The sequence below is a fragment of the Oncorhynchus nerka genome, linkage group LG6 (assembly GCF_034236695.1).
Source record: "Oncorhynchus nerka isolate Pitt River linkage group LG6, Oner_Uvic_2.0, whole genome shotgun sequence".
NCBI classification, from domain to species: Eukaryota; Metazoa; Chordata; class Actinopteri; order Salmoniformes; family Salmonidae; genus Oncorhynchus; species Oncorhynchus nerka.
This window is the reverse complement of record NC_088401.1, coordinates 78,221,027-78,242,008: the sequence shown is the minus strand read 5'-3', so window position 1 is coordinate 78,242,008 and position 20,982 is coordinate 78,221,027. Positions and strand designations below refer to the sequence as shown.

Here is a 20,982-nt window from a genome sequence, read left to right as displayed (position 1 = left end):
CTACTGTTACCTAACTACTACATGTTACTAACCCTGTATTCTACTGTTACCTAACCACTACATGGTACCAACCCTGTATCCTACTGTTACCTAACCACTACATGGTACCAACCCTCTAACCCTCTATCTTACTGTTACCTAACCACTACATGGTACCAACAATCTAACCCTCTATCTTACTGTTACCTAACCACTACATGGTACCAACCCTCTATCTTACTGTTACCTAGCCACTACATGTTACCAACCCTCTTTCTTACTGTTACCTAACCACTACATGTTACCAACCCTCTATCTTACTGTTACCTAACCACTACATGGTACCAACCCACTAACCCAGGTGTGATAGAGAGAGCTGGGGGACAGAGAGCTGGTCTGTGTATGACTGATACCAGTGCTGTAGCCTCGGTTCTAGTTTTCTATGTCCTTCCCACCAGAGGAGGCTCTACTCATCACGTATTTTATTCTCCCTGCACTGTGTGTTTCTAAGAGCTGCATGTAGAAGACCAGATGTCAGTGATCCAGTCTTCATGGCTGGGGTTGATGGTGTTCTCTCTGTGTAGGTTTCAGACAACTGCATGTAGAAGACCAGATGTCAGTGATCCAGTCTTCATGGCTGGGGTTGATGATGTTCTCTGTGTAGGTTTCAGACAACTGCATGTAGAAGACCAGATGTCAGTGATCCAGTCTTCATGGCTGGGGTTGATGATGTTCTCTGTGTAGGTTTCAGACAACTGCATGTAGAAGACCAGATGTCAGTGATCCAGTCTTCATGGCTGGGGTTGATGATGTTCTCTCTGTAGGTTTCAGACAGCTGCATGTAGAAGACCAGATGTCAGTGATCCAGTCTTCATGGCTGGGGTTGATGGTGTTCGCTCTGGGCTGGAGGTCTTACACTAACACAGACGCTGGAGAGCTCTACTTTGCTCCTGACCTCATCTTCAACGAGTCAGTACAACTATTGTCTTGCTGAATACAATATTGATAAATCTCTCTCTTTCTCTAGACAATAAATAAAAGGGAAATAAACAATCCTAAATTAAGAATAAACATTAAACTGAGCCTCTCTCTCAACTTCTGACCCCCCCCCTCTCTCGCTCTCTCAACTTCTGACCCTCTCTTTCTCTCAACTTCTGACCCTCTCTGCTCTCAACTGCCGACCCTCTCTCTCAACTGCCGTCCCTCTATCAACTCCTGACCCCCTCTCTCTCTCTCAACTTCTGACCCTCTCTCGCTCTCAAATTCTGGCCCTCTCTTTCTTTCAACTTCTGACCCCCCCCCTCCCTGTCTCTCTCAACTTCCGAGCCTCTCTCTCTCTCTCAACTTCTGATCCTCTCTCTCAACTTGACGCTCTCAAATTCTGACCCTCTCTCTCGCTCTCTCCCTCTCTCTCTGACCCTCTCTTTTTCTCACTTTCTCACCCTCTATCTCTCTCACCCTCTCTCACACCTTCTCACCCTCTCTCTCTTTCCCTCTCACCTTCTTACCTATCTGCCTCGCTCTCTCTCTGTCTGTCTCGCTCTACCTACCCCCCCGCACTCCAGTCAGAGGATGCGTGTGTCCAGTATGTATGAACATTGTGTCCGGTTCCGTCTGCTGTCCCAGAGGTTCTGTCTGCTCAGAGTCACCCAGGACGAGTTCCTCTGTATGAAGGCTCTGCTCCTCTTCAGCATCAGTAAGTCACATCACTGACACACTGACACCAAGTGACTGTATCATTATCTGGTTCAATATCTGCTTATTTATTTGTGTCTGTTAGTCCCTGTGGAGGGTCTGAGGAATCAGAAGTGTTTTGACGAGCTGAGGATCTCTTACATCAAGGAGCTGGATCGTCTGGCCAGCCACCATGGAGAAAAACACCACACGCAACGTCTGTTCCAGCTAACACAGCTACTGGACTTCCTACACCCGGTAAAATACACTAACCAATGCCTGTTCCAGCTAACACAGCTACTGAACTTCCTACACCCGGTAATATACACTAACCCTGACCTCTGACCCCTAACCAACGCCTGTTCCAGCTAACACTGAGACTGGACTACCTACACCCGGTAATATACACTAACCCTGACCTCTGACCCCTAACCCGTACACAACACATGTCCCAGCTAACACAGCTACTGAACTACCTACACCCGGTAATATAGATCTACTATCACTAACTTCTGACCCCTGACCTGATCAACCCCCCCTGCTTTGGTGGTATTGAAAGTTAACATCTCTCCCCCTGTTCGCTCTCTACCCACCCACCCTCTTTCTCTCCTTCTCTCTTTTTCTTTCTCTCAGATTGTAAGGAAGCTGCACCAGTTCACCTATGATCTGTTTATCCAGGCCCAGTCTCTGCCCACCAGAGTCAGCTATCCAGAGATGATCTCTGAGATTGTCAGCGTTCACGTGCCCAAGATTCTCACAGGCATGGTTCAGCCAATCCTCTTTCACAATGCACCTTGCTAGAGGGTCATCCCATTACAATTCATCCTAAAAGAGGGACAGACAATAACAAAACAATCTGCTAGACATTCAACCCAGGGTCCCCCATTGATTTTGTCAGTCTCTCTCACTCAGATATCATATGAACTCATAAGTCCTGGAAAAATGTGTAGAATTGTAGAAAATTGGCTTTAAAACAGCAAGATTTTCTCTCCACCCCATTGCAAAATGAGTAGAATAGCATGAAATGTGTTTTAAAACTGCAGCATTTTCTCTCTGCCTCATGGCAACATTTGTAGAATATCAGGAATATATGCTTTAAAACCACAACATTTTCTCTCCTCCCCATGGCCAAATGTGTAGAATATCAGGAATATATGCTTTAAAACCACAACATTTTCTCTCTGCCCCATGGCCAAATGTGTAGAATATCAGGAATATATGCTTTAAAACCACAACATTTTCTCTCTGCCCCATGTCAAAATGTGCAGAATTGCAGAAAATGTACTTAAAAACATTTATTTTTTTTTGCCGTCAAGAGGGGTACCAGTGAAATGTTTTACCCGCGAGGTGGGAGTAAACCTAACCCTGGTTCAATATATCACAAAACACCTTGGAGGTCAAAACTATAACTATAACCTTGTTAGACACCCAACCATTTACTGTACATAATTAGACACAAAGCCATCGATGACATCATATCAAGTCAGTTTTAGCATGCTAAGATGGCATCTCATGAGGGAGGTTTATGTAGACATCACATGCACAGTTTGAGCTACTCCAGGAAGTGATGTTGCAGGCTAGCTCAGTGCTGCCCCTCTCATTGAGTTTCTCAAGTTGAAATGATAGCCGACCGGGGTACTGCAGGCTGCCATAGCAACTCAATTATCCATATAACTTCTTTGTGTGATTTAAAAAAAAAAGTTGGTTCAAGGACATACATCTGTTGTAATAGAAGCAATTATCTGGAACATGATTGTCTTCTAATGTTTTTTTCTTTTTTTTCTTTGAATATTGACCTGAAGGTTGCTATTTACTATATGGCAACCATTTGCTTTAACAGGGGATCCTGCTTTCTGGAAAAAAACAGCCTGGCTTCAATGAGAGGTGGCAGTTGGTCTCCCCTGGGTCCCACACATACTCTTCATTTGCACTGCTAGTCACTAGCCTGGAATCCAAACTGAATATCATTCTGTATTGTTCACTATCCTTCACTTCACCGGCAGTCACCAGAATCTATGCCATTGATTACGTTGGATCCCCTGATCTCAAGCTGGGGTTTGATCCTGAATGTGCATCTCAGATTGTTGTTTTTCGCTTTTACTTTTCAGTTTACCATTATTTTCTCTTTCATAGTTTCAGCAAAATGTAGTAAGTAGTACATTACACAATATGTCAAAATAAGACATAATTCTTCTGAATTACACATCATTCATACTCTATAGACACAGACAAATAGGTGCCTATAGCTGTTCATTTGAATTACACATCATTCATACTCTATAGACACAGACAAAGAGGTGCCTATAGCTGTTCATTTGAATTACACATCATTCATACTCTATAGACACAGACAAATAGGTGCCTATAGCTGTTCATTTGAATTACACATCATTCATACTCTATAGACACAGACAAAGAGGTGCCTATAGCTTTTCATTTGAATTACACATCATTCATACTCTATAGACACAGACAAAGAGGTGCCTATAGCTGTTCATTTGAATTACACATCATTCATACTCTATAGACACAGACAAAGAGGTGCCTATAGCTTTTTTGAATTACATTTCATAATTGCCTATAGCTGTTCATTTGAATTACATCATTCATACTCTATAGACACAGACAAAGAGGTGCCTATAGCTGTTCATTTGAATTACACATCATTCATACTCTATAGACACAGACAAAGAGGTGCCTATAGCTGTTCATTTGAATTACACATCATTCATACTCTATAGACACAGACAAAGAGGTGCCTATAGCTTTTCATTTGAATTACACATCATTCATACTCTATAGACACAGACAAAGAGGTGCCTATAGCTTTTCATTTGAATTACACATCATTCATACTCTATAGACACAGACAAAGAGGTGCCTATAGCTGTTCATTTGAATTACACATCATTCATACTCTATAGACACAGACAAAGAGGTGCCTGTGTCCATAGGCTTTCCAGAGGGAATCATTGTGTCCAATCAGGTATACAGGGTGTGTCCAGAGGGAATCAGGCATTGTGTCCATTCAGGCATACAGGGTGTGTCCAGAGGGATTACACATCATTCAGAGGAATCACTCTATAGACACAGACAAAGAGGTGCCTATAGCTGTTCATTTGACCTTTGTATATAACACCATATCAAACACAAAGTATACATGACTTCTGTCAATATGGAATGGATTATATGTTGCATAGTGGTAGGCATACAGGGTGTGTCCAACAAATCAGGGTGTGTCCAGAGGGAATCAGGCTTCTGTTCCAGAGGGAATCAGGCATCTAAATCAGGCATAACAAATCAAAACAATCAGGCATATTCCAGAGGAATCAGGCATACAGGGTTCACTGGGGTCAGGCATACAGGGTGTGTCCAGAGGGAATCAGGCATACAGGGTGTGTCCAGAGGGAATCAGGCATTGTGTCCAGAGGGAATCAGGCATACAGGGTGTGTCCAGAGGGAATCAGGCATACAGGGTGTGTCCAGAGGGAATCAGGCATACAGGGTGTGTCCAGAGGTAATCAGGCATACAGGGTGTGTCCAGAGGGAATCAGGCATACAGGGTGTGTCCAGAGGGAATCAGGCAGGGGTGTGTCCAGAGGTAATCAGGCATACAGGGTGTGTCAGAGGGAATCAGGCATACAGGGTGTGTCCAGAGGGAATCAGGCATACAGGGTGTGTCCAGAGGGAATCAGGCATACAGGGTGTGTCCAGAGGGAATCAGGCATACAGGGTGTGTCCAGAGGGAATCAGGCATACAGGGTGTGTCCAGAGGGAATCAGGCATACAGGGTGTGTCCAGATCAGGCAGAGGGAATCAGGCATACAGGGTGTGTCCAGAGGGAATCAGGCATACAGGGTGTGTCCAGAGGGAATCAGGCATACAGGGTGTGTGTGTCCAGGGTGTGTCCAGGGAATCAGGCAGGGTACAGGCATACAGGGTGTGTCCAGAGGGAATCAGGCATACAGGGTGTGTCCAGTCCAGAGGGAATCAGGTATACAGGGTGTGTCCAGAGGGAATCAGGCATACAGGGTGTGTCCAGAGGGGCAATCAGGTCAGGCATACATACAGGGTGTGTCCAGAGGGAATCAGGCATACAGGGTGTGTCCAGAGGGAATCAGGGTGTGTCCAGAGGGAATCAGGCATACAGGGTGTGTCCAGAGGGAATCAGGCATACAGGGTGTGTCCAGAGGGAATCAGGCATACAGGGTGTGTCCAGAGGTAATCAGGCATACAGGGTGTGTCCAGAGGGAATCAGGCATACAGGGTGTGTCCAGAGGGAATCAGGCATACAGGGTGTGTCCAGAGGGAATCAGGCATACAGGGTGTGTCCAGAGGGAATCAGGCATACAGGGTGTGTCCAGAATAGAACCGTATAACTTCTAGAGCACTACAGGAAACGGCAGAGGGAGCACGCCCCTATCCACATCGACCGCAGTAGAGAAGGTGAAAAGCTTCAAGTTCCTCAGCGTACACATCACCGACGATCTGAAATGGTCCACCCACACAGACAGTGTGGTGAAGAAGGCTGCAACAGCACCTCTTCAACCTCAGGATGCTGAAGAAATTCAGCTTGGCCCCTAAGACACAAGCTTACAGATGCACAATTGAGAGCCTTAGAAGCTGTACCTTAGAAGCTGCTGCCCTATATACATAGACATGAAGTCACTGGCCACTTTAATAATGGTACACTAGTCACTTTAATATTGTTAACATAGTGATTTACTCATTTCATATGTATTTACTGTATTCTAGTTAATGCCACTTCGACATTGCTTGTCCTAATATTTATATATTTCTTAACTCCATTATTTTACTTTAAATTTGTGTGTATTGTGAATTGTTAGATATTATTGCACTATTGGAGCTAGGAACTCAAGCATTTCACTACACCCACAATAACATCTGCTAGATATGTGTACGTGACCAACACAATTTGATTAGATTTTGAGTCGGGCCCATAGGGCTCTGGCCAAATATCCTGCACTATTTAGGGTGCCAATTTCTGACTCAATCCCAGTCGTTTTCCATGAAAAGCCTATATTTCTCTTTCAGGTAAGGTGTTACTATCTATTGAAGTATTGAGCTTCACCAATACTTTATCCTGTCCGAGTTCACATTTCTACTTACCAAATAAATACCTTACCTCACTAATAAGTCAGTGGCCTGATTCTAAAAGGTATGTTCTATTCAGTGAGGTGATATGGTTAAATAAATACCTTACCTCACTAATAAGTCAGTGGCCTGATTCTAAAAGGTATGTTCTACTCAGTGAATACATTTCTATCTCATTCTGTCAACAACAACAAAAAATTACGAACGGGGCAGCAGGTAGCCTAGTGGTTAGAGGGGGGAGGCAGGTAGCCTAGTGGTTAGAGGGGGAGGCAGGTAGCCTAGTGGTTAGAGGGGGCAGCAGGTAGCCTAGTGGTTAGAGGGGGAGGCAGGTAGCCTAGTGGTTAGAGGGGGAGGGGGAGGCAGGTAGCCTAGTGGTTAGAGGGGGAGGCAGGTAGCCTAGTGGTTAGAGGGGGAGGCAGGTAGCCTAGTGGTTAGAGGGGGAGGCAGGTAGCCTAGTGGTTAGAGGGGGGAGGCAGGTAGCCTAGTGGTTAGAGTGGGGAGGCAGGTAGCCTAGTGGTTAGAGCGTTCGGGCCAGTGACCGAAAGGTTGCTACATCAATCCCTGAGCTGAGTAAAAATCTCAAAGTAAAAATCTGTTGTTCTCAACAAGTCAGTTAACCCACAGTTCCTAGTCCATTATTGTGAGTAAGAATTTGTTCATTTGTTCTTAACTGAATAAATAAACAAAAAAAATGTTGCATCCTGAACAGGCCCCAGTGATTGTCTGTTTCTGGGTCTTGTAGTTTTTACTTCGCAGCCAGATGAGAGCCCACAGCAACATAATTAACAACAGCTTGTCTGAGCAGAGCACTTCAGTGATCAACTACATCCATCTAGTGGACTGTAGTGTTACTGCAACAAGCAGCAAACGAAGACCAGCTGTCAATGCGACTGACAGTCTGCCACATTGATACCAACTGTATTAGTTCTACTTGCTGGAATCATCATGAAAATACATCAATCATCCCGTTGCTTATAATGAAACTGTATTTTCTGATCTCATAACTTTCTTCATGTATTATTCATGAACAACAACCTCTTGCCCTCAATGTTTTATGTTGAAATACTGTATAAGAATATGTTTTAGGGCCGGCTCAAGCCCTAGGCTCTATATTCCAATGTCCACACCTGGTACGACACTTAGTATGAAGCATTTCAATGGGCATGTACTCTAAGCTAGGTGGTACAGTAGTACGGAGATTGGAACAGGACCTAAATAGTCTCGTTCAAAACAGCCACTGTCTATAAATCTGTGTGTTTATCCCAAATGGCACCCTTTATAGTGCACTACTTACTCTAACCCTTACATAGTGCACTACTTTTGACCAGGCCTCTGGTCAAAGTAGTACACTATATCGTGAAAAGGGTGTAATTTCAGACTCACACTCCGACCAGTCTTAACCAGAACCAATGTCACATTGAATCACTCTGTTTCCTGTGGGTTTTAACAGTCCATTTACTCTCTCTGGTTGTATGAAAAATGACAAACATTCTTCTTTCTGTTAGTGAAATGTTTTAGTACATCTCTCCACCGAGAGGAGTGACATGACTCCGACTGAAAGCCACTAGTCTATTTTAGTTCATTGGATTGGATGTCCAAAAGACCCCCACTGTAAAAAGCACAACTCTGTCAGAGTAACATCCTGCACTACGGCCATACGGCCATGTTAAGTACACACACACACACACACACACACACACACACACACACACACACACACACACACACACACACACACACACACACACACACACACACACACACACACACACACACACACACACACACACACACACACACACACACACACACACACACACACACACACACACACACACACACACACACACACACACACACACACACACACACACACACACACACACACACACACACACACAGTTCGTGCTCCAAACAACACTCAACAACTATTTGTCTCCTCATAAATGACGCAGAACTAAGAGTGATCGAGTGCTGAAATATCACTTATCTCTAACTATATTCTTTGCAACATTGCCCTTGTGGTTTGACTTTAAAAGGACTGGCATCTCGTACAGTTGAAATGATCAAAAATAGATGTGTTGACGTCGACAGTTAAACTTTTAGTTGTGATTCCATTTGATTTGTGTGTGTGTGTGTGTGTGTGTGTGTGTGTGTGTGTGTGTGTGTGTGTGTGTGTGTGTGTGTGTGTGTGTGTGTGTGTGTGTGTGTGTGTGTGTGTGTGTGTGTGTGTGTGTGTGTGTGTGTGTGTGTGTGTGTGTGTGTGGTCGGTCTCCCAGCCATTTGTACATCAATATTACATTGCCACTGTAGTGGGGGTACTGGAGAGTAGAGACAAACATCATAATCACAAATAACTCTAGTTTTTTACATTCCTATTGGATGTATATTTATATACATATGAACACTTAAAACCCAATGCTCACCAGAGTAGAACATGCAGTAGAAACAGAATCAATGTCCAAGGAGTCGTTCTGACTGGTTATACACTATATGACCAAAAGTATGTGGACACCTGCTCGTCGAACATCTCATTCCAAAATCATGGGTATTACAGTAATATGGAGTTGGTCCCCCCTTTGCCGTTACAACAGCCTCCACTCTTCTGGGAAGGCTTTCCTCTAGATGTTGGAACATTGTTGCTATAACAGCCTCCACTCTTCTGGGAAGGCTTTCCTCTAGATGTTGGAACATTGCTGCTATAACAGCCTCCACTCTTCTGGGAAGGCTTTCCTCTAGATGTTGGAACATTGCTGCTATAACAGCCTCCACTCTTCTGGGAAGGCTTTCCTCTAGATGTTGGAACATTGCTGCTATAACAGCCTCCACTCTTCTGGGAAGGCTTTTCACTAGATGTTGGAACATTGCTGCTATAACAGCCTCCACTCTTCTGGGAAGGCTTTTCACTAGATGTTGGAACATTGCTGCTATAACAGCCTCCACTCTTCTGGGAAGGCTTTCCTCTAGATGTTGGAACATTGCTGCTATAACAGCCTCCACTCTTCTGGGAAGGCTTTCCACTAGATGTTGGAACATTGCTGCTATAACAGCCTCCACTCTTCTGGGAAGGCTTTCCTCTAGATGTTGGAACATTGCTGCTATAACAGCCTCAACTCTTCTGGGAAGGCTTTCCTCTAGATGTTGGAACATTGCTGCTATAACAGCCTCCACTCTTCTGGGAAGGCTTTTCACTAGATGTTGGAACATTGCTGCGGGGACTTGCTTCCATTCAGACACAAGACCATTTGTGAGGTCGGGCACTGATGCTGGGCGATTAGGCCTGGCTCGCAGTCGGCATTCCAATTTTTCCCAAAGGTGTTAGATGGAGTTGAGGTCACGGCTCTGTGCAGGCCAGTCAAGTTCTTCCACAGCGTTTTCGACAAAGCATTTCTGTATGGACCTCACCTTTGTAAAAGGGGGCATTGTCATGCTGAAACAGGAAAGTGCCTTCCCCTGTTGCCACAGAGTTGGAGGCACAGAATTGTATAGAATGGCATTGTATTCCATAGCGCTAAGATTTCCCTTCAGTGGAACTAAAGAGCCTAGCCCTAACCATGAAAAACAGCCCCAGACCATTATTCCTCATCCACCAAACTTTACAGTTGACACTATGCATAGGGGCATGTATCGTTCTCCTGGTATCCGCTAAACCCAGATTCTTCCATCAGACTGCCAGATGGTGTTGTGTTTCCACTGCTCCAGTCCAATGGCAGCGAGCTTTACACCACTGCAGCCGAGGCTTGGCATTGCACATGGTGATCTTAGGCTTGTGTGCAGCTCTTCGGCCATTGAAACCCATTTCACGAAGCTCCCAACGAACAGTTCCTGTGCTGACGCTGCTTCCAGAGGCAGTTTGGAACTCGGAGGTGAGTGTTGTTGATTTTTACGCGCTTCAGCACTCGGCGGTCCCGCTCTGCGAGCTTGTGTGGCCTACCACTTCGCGGCTGAGCTGCTGTTCCTCCTAGACGTTTCCACTTCACAATAAAAGCACTGACAGTTGACTGGGGCAGCTCTAGCAGGGCAGGAATTGACTTGTTGGAAACTGACTTGTTTGGAAGGTGGCATCCTATAATGGTGCCACATTGAAAGTCACTGAGCTTTTCAGTACAGGCCATTCTACTGTCAACCTTTGTCTATGGAGATTGCATGGCTGTGTGCTCTATTTTATACACCTGTCAGCAACGGGTGTGGCTGAAAGAGCCATTTGAATGGTATGTTAGTGGAAGAACTGTTCGTCGGAAGCTTCATTAAATGGGTTTCTATGTCCGAGCTGCCACACATAAGCCTAAAATCACCAATGCCTTGCATCGTCTGGAGTGGGGTAAAGCTCGGCGCCATTGGACTCTCTGGAGTGATGAATCACGCTTCACCATCTAGCAGTCTGACAAACTAATCTGGGTTTGGCGGATGCCAGGAGAACACTACCTACCCCAACTGTAAAGTTTGGTGAAGGAGGAGTAATGGTCTGGGGCTGTTTTTCATGGCTCGGGCTAGGACCCTTAGTTCCAGTGAAGGGAAATCTTAACCCTACAGCATACAAGTACCCTCAAAGCTCATCACTAAGCTAAACACCCCCTTCTGCAACTGGATCCTGGACTTCCTGACGGCCGTCCCCAGGTGGTAAGGGTAGATAACAACACATCTGCCACGTGTTCCTCAACACTGGGGCCCCTTATGGGTGCGTGCTCAGTCCCCTCCTGTACTCCCTGTTCACTCATGACTGCATGGCAGACGCAACTCCAACATCATCATTAAGATTGCTGCCGACACAACAGTGGTAGGTCTGATCACCGACGATGATGAGACAGCCTATAGGGAGGAGGTCAGAGACCTCGGCAATGTGGTGCCAGGATAACAACCTCTCCCTCAATGTGATCAAGACAAAGGAGATGATTGTGGACTATAGGAAAAGGAGGTCCGAGCACGCCTCCATTCTCATCGACGGGGCTGCAGTGGAGCAGGTTGAGAGCTTCAAGTTCCTTGATGTCCACATCACCAACAAACTATCATGGTCCAAACACACCAAGACAGTCGTGAAGAGGGCACAACAAAGCCTATTCCCCCTCAGGAGACTGAAAAGATTTTGCATGTGTCCTCAGATCCTCAAAAAGTTCTACAAAAAGTTCTACAGCTGCACCATCGAGAGCATCCTGGTTGCATCACTAGCTGGTATGGCAATTGTTCGGCCTCCGACCGCAAGGCACTACAGAGGATAGTGCGTACGGCCCAGTACATCACTGGGGTTAAGCTTCCTGCCATCCAGGACCTCTATACCAGGCGGTGTCAGAGGAAGGCCCTAAAAATACTCCAACCACCCTAGTCATAGACTGTTCTCTCTTCTACCGCACGGCAAGTGGTACCCGAGCGCGAAGTCTAGGTCCCAGAGGCTTCTTAACAGCTTCTAACCCCAAGCCACAAGACTCATAAGACTCTGAACAGCTAATCAAATGGCTACCCAGACTATTGACGCACCCCCTCCACCCCCTCTGTTACGCTGCTGATCCTCTCTGTTAATTATCTATGCATAGTCACTTTAACTCTACATACATGTACATATTACTTCAATTACCTCGACTAACCGGTGCCCCCGCACATTGACTCTGTACCTGTACCCCCTGTATATAGCCTCCTCAAATTGACTCTGTACCGGTACCCCCTGTATATAGCCTCCTTACATTGACTCTGTACCGGTACCCCCTGTATATAGCCTTCACATTTACTCTGTACCGGTACCCCGCTGTATATAGCCTCCACATTGACTCTGTACCGGTACCCCCTGTATATAGCCTCCACATTGACTCTGTACCGGTACCCCCCTGTATATAGCCTCCACATTGACTCTGTACCGGTACCCCTCACATTGACTCTGTATAGCCTCCACATTGATTCTGTACATTGACTCTGTACCTGTACCCCGTGTATATAGCCTCCACATTGATTCTGTACCGGTACACCCTCACATTGACTCTGTACCTGTACCCCGTGTACATCGCTACTGTTATTTTACTGCTGTTCTTTATTATTTGTTATTTCAATGTTTTAGTTATCTATTTTTATTTAACACTTACTTTTCTTAAAACTGCACTGTTGGTTAAGGGCTTGTAAGTAAGTATTTCACTGTAAGGTCTACCTACGCCCGTTGTGTTTGGGTCGTGTGACAAATAAGATTTGATTTGACATTCTAGACGATTCTGTGGCCCTTTCCTGTTTCAGTATGACAATGCACAAAGAAAGGTTCATAAAGAAATGGTTTGCTGAGATGGGTGTGGAAGAACTTGACTGGCCTGCACAGAGCCATGACCTCAACTCCATCTAACACCTTTGGGATGAATTGGAACACCGATTGTGAGCCAGGTCTAACCACCCAACATCAGGGCCCGACCTCACTAATGCTCTTGTGGCTGAATGGAAGCAAGTCCCCGCAGCAATGTTCCAACATCTAGTGAAAAGCCTTCCCAGAAGAGTAGAAGCTGCTCTAGCAGCAAAGGGGGGACCAACTTCATATTCATGCACACGACTTTGGTTTGAGATGTTCGACGAGCAGGTGTCCACATACTTTTGGTCATGTAGTGTACTTTTATATACTGCTCTGGAAATAATTAATCGACCACTGCAAAATTATAAGTTTCCCTGGTTTGACTATTTATAGGTATCTGGTTGGGTAAAATGAACATTTTTGATTCATTCTATAAACTACTGACAACATTTTTCCCAAATTCCAAATAAAAATGTTGTCATTTAAAGCATTTATTTGCGGAAAATGACAACTGGTCAAAATACAAAAAAAAGATACAGTGTTGTCAGAACTCAAATAACGAAAAGAAAACAAGTTCATATTCCTTTTTAAACAACACAATACTAATGTTTTAACTTAGGAAGAGTTCAGAAATCAATATTTGGTGGAATAACCCTGATTTACAATCCCAGCTTTCATGCGTCATGGCCTGCTCTCCACCAGTCTTTCACATTGATGTTGGGTGACTTTATTAGGGGTTCGGAGAATAATCTCACTAGACAATGTGGTCAACACTTAGAGCACTTCACTTGGGGCCAAAAAATGACAATTATAAACCAGAGCAGCAGCACATAAAACAATAATGAGATTAACATCCACCCTCCGGATAACACAATATATTGTGCGTCCAAAACAGCACCCTATTCCCTATAAAGTGCACCAATGGGCCCTGGTCGAAAGTAGTGCACTTTATAGTGAATAGGGTGCCATTTGGGACGCTGTTCTTGGTTTACTGTGAGCAGAAAGCAATCAGCCAGTTGTAGAGGTGTAACCCTACACTATGACCAGGGCTCACAGGGCTGTGGAATGGTAATAAACAGGAGACTATTGGGACTATTACCAAAACCCAGTCCATTAACAACCAATTAACAGACTATTACTATTTCACCAGACAGCCCCTCTCATCTCACTGTGGGTTTAAAGGAAGATATCCCAGGAGAGAGAAAGAGAGAGAGAGAGTGTGTGCCGTTTAAAGGAGTGTTTGAACATGATCTGCTTTTAGCTGCATCATAAAGAGGCTTGTGAAATGGTCTGGATGGAGGGAAGAGGAGGAAGAGAGAGGGAAGGGAGAAAAGGAAAGGACTGAAAGATGGGCAGACGTTGTAGAGAGTTGGGAAAACGGGAGGAAGAGGAGAGGAGGAGGTGAGAGGGGAGAGAGTACTGGGGAGATGGTCTGGAGAAGTGGAGAGGAAAGGGTATAGGGAGGAGGAGGTGGAGAGGAAAGGGAATAGGGAGGAGTAGGTGGAGAGGAAAGGGAATAGGGAGGAGAAAGTGGAGAAGAAAGGGAATAGGGAGAAGGAGGTGGAGAGGAAAGGGAATAGGGAGGAGGAGGTGGAGAACAAAGGGAATAGGGAGGAGAAAGTGGAGAAGAAAGGGAATAGGGAGGAGGAGAAGGTGGAGAGGAAAGGGAATAGGGAGGAGGAGGTGGAGAGGAAAGGGAATAGGGAGGAGGATAAGGTGGAGAGGAGAAAGGGAATAGGGGAGGAGGGAGGTGGAGAGGAAAGGGAATAGGGGAGGAAAGGTGGAGAGAGGGAATAGGGAGGAAGGGAATAGGGAGGAGGAGAAGGTGGAGAGGAAAGGGAATAGGGAGGAGGAGAAGGTGGAGAGGAAAGGGAATAGGGAGGAGGAGAAGGTGGAGAAGAAAGGGAATAGGGAGAAGAAGGTGGAGAGGAAAGGGAATAGGGAGGAGATGGTGGAGAGGAAAGGGAATAGGGAGGAGGAGGTGGAGAGGAAAGGGATTAGGGAGGATGAGAAGGTGGAGAGGAAAGGGAATAGGGAGGAGGAGAAGGTGGAGAGGAAAGGGAATAGGGAGGAGGAGAAGGTGGAGAGGAAAGGGAATAGGGAGGAGGAGAGAGAGGTGGAGGAGGAAAGGGAATATGGAGGAGGAGGTGGGGAGGAGGAGAAGGTGGAAGGAATGGGAGGAGAGGTGGAGAGAAAGGGAATAGGGAGGAGGAGAAGGTGGAATAGGGAGGAGGATAAGGTGGAGAGGAAAAGGGAATGGGGAGGAGGAGAAGGTGGAGAGAAAAGGGAATAGGGAGGAGGAAAAGGTGGAGAGGAAAGGGAATACGGAGGAGGAGGTGGAGAGGAAAGGGATTAGGGAGGAGGAGAAGGTGGAGAGGAAAGGGAATAGGGAGGAGGAGAAGGTGGAGAGGAAAGGGAATAGGGAGGAGGAGAAGGTGGAGAGGAAAGGGAATAGGGAGGAGGAGAAGGTGGAGAAAGGAAGGGAATGGGAGGAGGAGAAGGTGGAGATGAAAGGGAATAGGGAGGAGGAGAAAAAGAGGAAAGGGAATAGGGAGGAGGGTGGAGAAAAGGTGGAGAGGAGGTGGAGAGGGAATAGGGAGGAGAAGGTGGAGAGGAATGGAATAGGGAGGAGGAGGAAGGTGGAGAGGAAAGGGAATAGGGAGGAGGAGGAAAGAAGGTGGAGAGAAAAGGGAATAGGGAGGAGGAAAAAGGTGGAGAGGGAAGGGAATAGGGAGGAGGAGAAGTGGAGAGGAAAGGGATTAGGGAGGAGGAGAAGGTGTAGAGGAAAGGGAATAGGGAGGAGGAGAAGGTGGAGAGGAAAGGGAATAGGGAGGAGGAGGAGAAGGTGGAGAGGAAAGGAAAGGAGGAATGGAGGGAGGAATAGGGAGAGGAGGTGGAGAGGAAAGGGAATAGGGAGGAGGAAAAGGTGGAGAGGAAAGGGAATAAAGGGAGGGAGGAGGAGAAGGTGGAGAGGAAATGGAATGGAGGGGGGAGGAGAAGGTGGAGAAGAAAGGAGGAGGAGAGGTGGAGAGGGGAAAGGGAATGGAGGGAGGAGGAGAAGGTGGAGAAGAAATGGAATAGGGAGGAGGAGGAGGTGGAGAGGAAAGGGATTAGGGGAGGGGGAGGAGAAGGTGGAGAGGAAAGGGAATAGGGAGGAGGAGAGGAGGAAAAGGTGGAATAGGAGGAGGAGGTGGAGGAAGGGATGGAGGAGGAGAAGGTGTAGAGGAAAGGAATAGGGAGGAGGAGAAGGTGGAGAGGAAAGGGAATAGGGAGGAGGAGAAGGTGGAGAGGAAAGGGAATAGGGAGGAGGAGAAGGTGGAGAGAAAAGGGAATAGGGAGGAGGAAAAGGTGGAGAGGAAAGGGAATACGGAGGAGGAGGTGGAGAGGAAAGGGATTAGGGAGGAGGAGAAGGTGTAGAGGAAAGGGAATAGGGAGGAGGAGAAGGTGGAGAGGAAAGGGAATAGGGAGGAGGAGAAGGTGGAGAGGAAAGGGAATAGGGAGGAGGAGAAGGTGGAGAGGAAAGGGAATGGGGAGGAGGAGAAGGTGGAGATGAAATGGAATAGGGGGGAGGAGAAGGTGGAGAGGAAAGGGAATGGGGAGGAGGAGAAGGTGGAGAAGAAATGGAATAAGGAGGAGGAGATGGTGGAGAGGAAAGGGGAATAGGGAGGGAGGAGAATGTGGAGAAGAAAGGGAACCGGGAGGAGGAAAAGGTGGAGAGGAAAGGGAATAGGGAGGAGGAGAAGGTGGAGAGAAAAGGGAATAGGGAGGAGGAAAAGGTGGAGAGGAAAGGGAATACGGAGGAGGAGGTGGAGAGGAAAGGGATTAGGGAGGAGGAGAAGGTGTAGAGGAAAGGGAATAGGGAGGAGGAGAAGGTGGAGAGGAAAGGGAATAGGGAGGAGGAGAAGGTGGAGAGGAAAGGGAATAGGGAGGAGGAGAAGGTGGAGAGGAAAGGGAATGGGGAGGAGGAGAAGGTGGAGATGAAATGGAATAGGTGGGAGGAGAAGGTGGAGAGGAAAGGGAATGGGGAGGAGGAGAAGGTGGAGAAGAAATGGAATAAGGAGGAGGAGATGGTGGAGAGGAAAGGGAATAGGGAGGAGGAGAATGTGGAGAAGAAAGGGAATAGGGAGGAGGAAAAGGTGGAGAGGAAAGGGAATAGGGAGGAGGAGGTGGAGAGGAAAGGGAATAGGGAGAGGAGGAGAAGGTGGAGAGAAAGGGAATAGGGAGGAGGATAAGGTGGAGAGGAAAGGGAATATGGAGGAGGAGAAGGTGGAGAGAGACGGGAATAGGGAGGAGAAGGTGGAGAGGAATTGGAATAGGGAGGAGGAGGTGGAGAGGAAAGGGAATAGGGAGGAGGAGGTGGAGAGGAAAGGGATTAGGGAGGAGGAGAAGGTAGAGAGGAAAGGGAATAGGGAGGAGGAGAAGGTGGAGAGGAAAGGGAATATGGAGGAGGAGAAGGTGGAGAGGAAAGGGAATAGGGAGGAGGAGAGTGGAGAGGAAAGGGATTAGGGAGGAGGAGAAGGTAGAGAGGAAAGGGAATATGGAGGAGGAGAAGGTGGAGAGGAAAGGGAATAGGGAGGAGGATAAGGTGGAGAGGAAAGGGAATAAGGAGGAGGAAAAGGTGGAGAGGAAAGGGAATACGGAGGAGGAGGTGGAGAGGAAAGGGATTAGGGAGGAGGAGAAGGTGGAGAGGAAAGGGAATGGGGAGGAGGAGAAGGTGGAGATGAAATGGAATGGAAGGAAAGGTGGAAGGAAAGGGAGGAGGAGAAGGTGGAGAGAAAGGGAATAGGAGGAGGAGAAGGTGGAGAGGAAAGGGAATAGGGGAGGAGGAGAAGGTGGAGGAGGAAATGGAGGAAAGGGAATGGGAGGAGGAATAGGTGGAGAGGAAAGGGAATGGGGAGGAGGAGAGGAAAGGGATTAGGAGAAGGAAATGGAATAAGGAATAGGAGGAGATGGTGGAGAGGAAAGGGAATAGGGAGGAGGAGAAGGTGGAGAGGAAAGGGAATAGGGAGGAGGAGAAGGTGGAGAGAAAAGGAATAGGGAGGAGGAAAAGGTGGAGAGGAAAGGGAATACGGAGGAGGAGGTGGAGAGGAAAGGGATTAGGGAGGAGGAGAAGGTGTAGAGGAAAGGGAATAGGGAGGAGGAGAAGGTGGAGAGGAAAGGGAATAGGGAGGAGGAGAAGGTGGAGAGGAAAGGAATAGGGAGGAGGAGAAGGTGGAGAGGAAAGGGAATGGGGAGGAGGAGAAGGTGGAGATGAAATGGAATAGGGGAGGAGAAGGTGGAGAGGAAAGGGAATGGGGAGGAGGAGAAGGTGGAGAAGAAATGGAATAAGGAGGAGGAGAGGTGGAGAGGAAAGGGAATAGGGAGGAGGAGAATGGGAGAAGAAAGGGAATAGAGGAGGAAAAGGTGGAGAGGAAGGGAATAGGGAGGAGGAGGTGGAGAGGAAAGGGAATAGGGAGGAGGAGAAGGTGGAGAGGAAAGGGAATAGGGAGGAGGAGAAGGTGGAGAGGAAAGGGAATAGGGAGGAGGAGGTGGAGAGGAAAGGGATTAGGGAGGAGGAGAAGGTGTAGAGGAAAGGGAATAGGGAGGAGGAGAAGGTGGAGAGGAAAGGGAATAGGGAGGAGGAGAAGGTGGAGAGGAAAGGGAATAGGGAGGAGGAGAAGGTGGAGAGGAAAGGGAATGGGGAGGAGGAGAAGGTGGAGATGAAATGGAATAGGGGGAGGAGAAGGTGGAGAGGAAAGGGAATGGGGAGGAGGAGAAGGTGGAGAAGAAATGGAATAAGGAGGCGGAGATGGTGGAGAGGAAAGGGAATGGGGAGGAGGAGAATGTGGAGAAGAAAGGGAATAGGGAGGAGGAAAAGGTGGAGAGGAAAGGGAATAGGGAGGAGGAGGTGGAGAGGAAAGGGAATAGGGAGGAGGAGAAGGTGGAGAGGAAAGGGAATAGGGAGGAGGAGAAGGTGGAGAGGAAAGGGAATAGGGAGGAGGATAAGGTGGAGAGGAAAGGGAATATGGAGGAGGAGAAGGTGGAGAAGACGGGAATAGGGAGGAGAAGGTGGAGAGGAATTGGAATAGGGAGGAGGAGGTGGAGAGGAAAGGGAATAGGGAGGAGGAGGTGGAGAGGAAAGGGATTAGGGAGGAGGAGAAGGTAGAGAGGAAAGGGAATAGGGAGGAGGAGAAGGTGGAGAGGAAAGGGAATATGGAGGAGGAGAAGGTGGAGAGGAAAGGGAATAGGGAGGAGGAGGTGGAGAGGAAAGGGAATAGGGAGGAGGAGGTGGAGAGGAAAGGGATTAGGGAGGAGGAGAAGGTAGAGAGGAAAGGGAATATGGAGGAGGAGAAGGTGGAGAGGAAAGGGAATAGGGAGGAGGATAAGGTGGAGAGGAAAGGGAATAGGGAGGAGGAGAAGGTGGAGAGGAAAGGGAATAGGGAGGAGGAAAAGGTGGAGAGGAAAGGGAATATGGAGGAGGAGGTGGATAGGAAAGGGATTAGGGAGGAGGAGAAGGTGTAGAGGAAAGGGAATAGGGAGGAGGAGAAGGTGGAGAGGAAAGGGAATAGGGAGGAGGAGAAGGTGGAGAGGAAAGGGAATAGGGAGGAGGAGAAGGTGGAGAGGAAAGGGAATGGGGAGGAGGAGAAGGTGGAGATGAAATGGAATAGGGGGGAGGAGAAGGTGGAGAGGAAAGGGAATGGGGAGGAGGAGAAGGTGGAGAAGAAATGGAATAAGGAGGAGAAGATGGTGGAGAGGAAAGGGAATAGGGAGGAGGAGAAGGTGGAGAAGAAAGGGAATAGGGAGAAGGAAAAGGTGGAGAGGAAAGGGAATAGGGAGGAGGAGGTGGAGAGGAAAGGGATTAGGAAGGAGGAGACGGTGGAGAGGAAAGGGAATAGGGAGGAGGAAAAGGTGGAGAGGAAAGGGAATAGGGAGGAGGAGAAGGTGGAGAGGACATTGAATAGGGAGGAGGTGGACAGGAAAGGGAATAGGGAGGAGGAGAAGGTGGAGAGGAAAGGGAATGGGGAGGAGAAGGTGGAGAAGAAATGAAATAGGGGGAGGAGAAGGTGGAGAGGAAAGGGAATAGGGAGGAGGAGAAGGTGGAGAGGAAAGGGAATAGCGAGGAGGGGAAGGTGGAGAGGAAAGGGAATAGGGAGGAGGAGAAGGTGGAGAGGAAAGGGAATAGGGAGAAGGAGAAGGTGGAGGGGAAAGGGAATAAGGAGGATGAGATGGTGGAGAGGAAAGGGAATAGGGAGGAGGAGAAGGTGGAGAAGAAAGGGAATAGGGAGGAGGAAAAGGTGGAGAGGAAAGGGAATAGGGAGGAGGAGGTGGAGAGGAAAGGGATTAGGAAGGAGGAGACGGTGGAGAGGAAAGGGAATAGGGAGGAGGACAAGAAATGGAATAAGGAGGAGGAGATGGTGGAGAGGAAAGGGAATAGGGAGGAGGAAAAGGTGGAGAGGAAAGGGAATAGGGAGGAGGAGGTGGAGAGGAAAGGGATTAGGAAGGAGGAGACGGTGGAGAGGAAAGGGAATAGGGAGGAGGAGAAGGTGGAGAGGAAAGGGAATAGGGAGGAGGAAAAGGTGGAGAGTAAAGGGAATAGGGAGGATGAGAAGGTGGAGAGGAAAGTGAATAGGGAGGAGGTGGACAGGAAAGGGAATAGGGAGGAGGAGAAGGTGGAGAGGAAAGGGAATGGGGAGGAGAAGGTGGAGAAGAAATGAAATAGTGGGGAGGAGAAGGTGGAGAGGAAATGGAATAGGGAGGAGGAGAAGGTGGAGAGGAAAGGGAATGGGGAGGAGGAGAAAGTGGAGAAGAAATGGAATAGGGGGAGGAGAAGGTGGAGAGGAAAGGGAATAGGGAGGAGGAGAAGGTGGAGTTGAAAGGGAATAGGGAGGAGGGGAAGGTGGAGAGGAAAGGGAATAGGGAGGAGGAGAAGGTGGAGATGAAATGGAATAGGGGGGAGGAGAAGGTGGAGAGGAAAGGGA

The 20,982-nt window shown here is 47.6% G+C and overlaps 1 protein-coding gene across 1 annotated transcript in view; it reads left to right on the top strand.

Annotated features, from left to right (window-relative positions):
• Window positions 1–4,556, top strand: part of LOC115130977 (androgen receptor-like) — a 41,691-nt gene extending 37,135 nt beyond the window's left edge. Inside the window, exons 6-10 of the mRNA XM_065019885.1 lie at window positions 804–948; window positions 1,545–1,675; window positions 1,760–1,911; window positions 2,287–4,194; window positions 4,287–4,556. Of these exons, the coding sequence (XP_064875957.1) occupies window positions 804–948; window positions 1,545–1,675; window positions 1,760–1,911; window positions 2,287–2,454 (596 nt within the window). The 3' untranslated portion in view covers window positions 2,455–4,194; window positions 4,287–4,556. The remainder of the gene's footprint in view (window positions 1–803; window positions 949–1,544; window positions 1,676–1,759; window positions 1,912–2,286; window positions 4,195–4,286) is intronic.
• The last annotated feature ends 16,426 nt before the right edge of the window (window positions 4,557–20,982 follow it).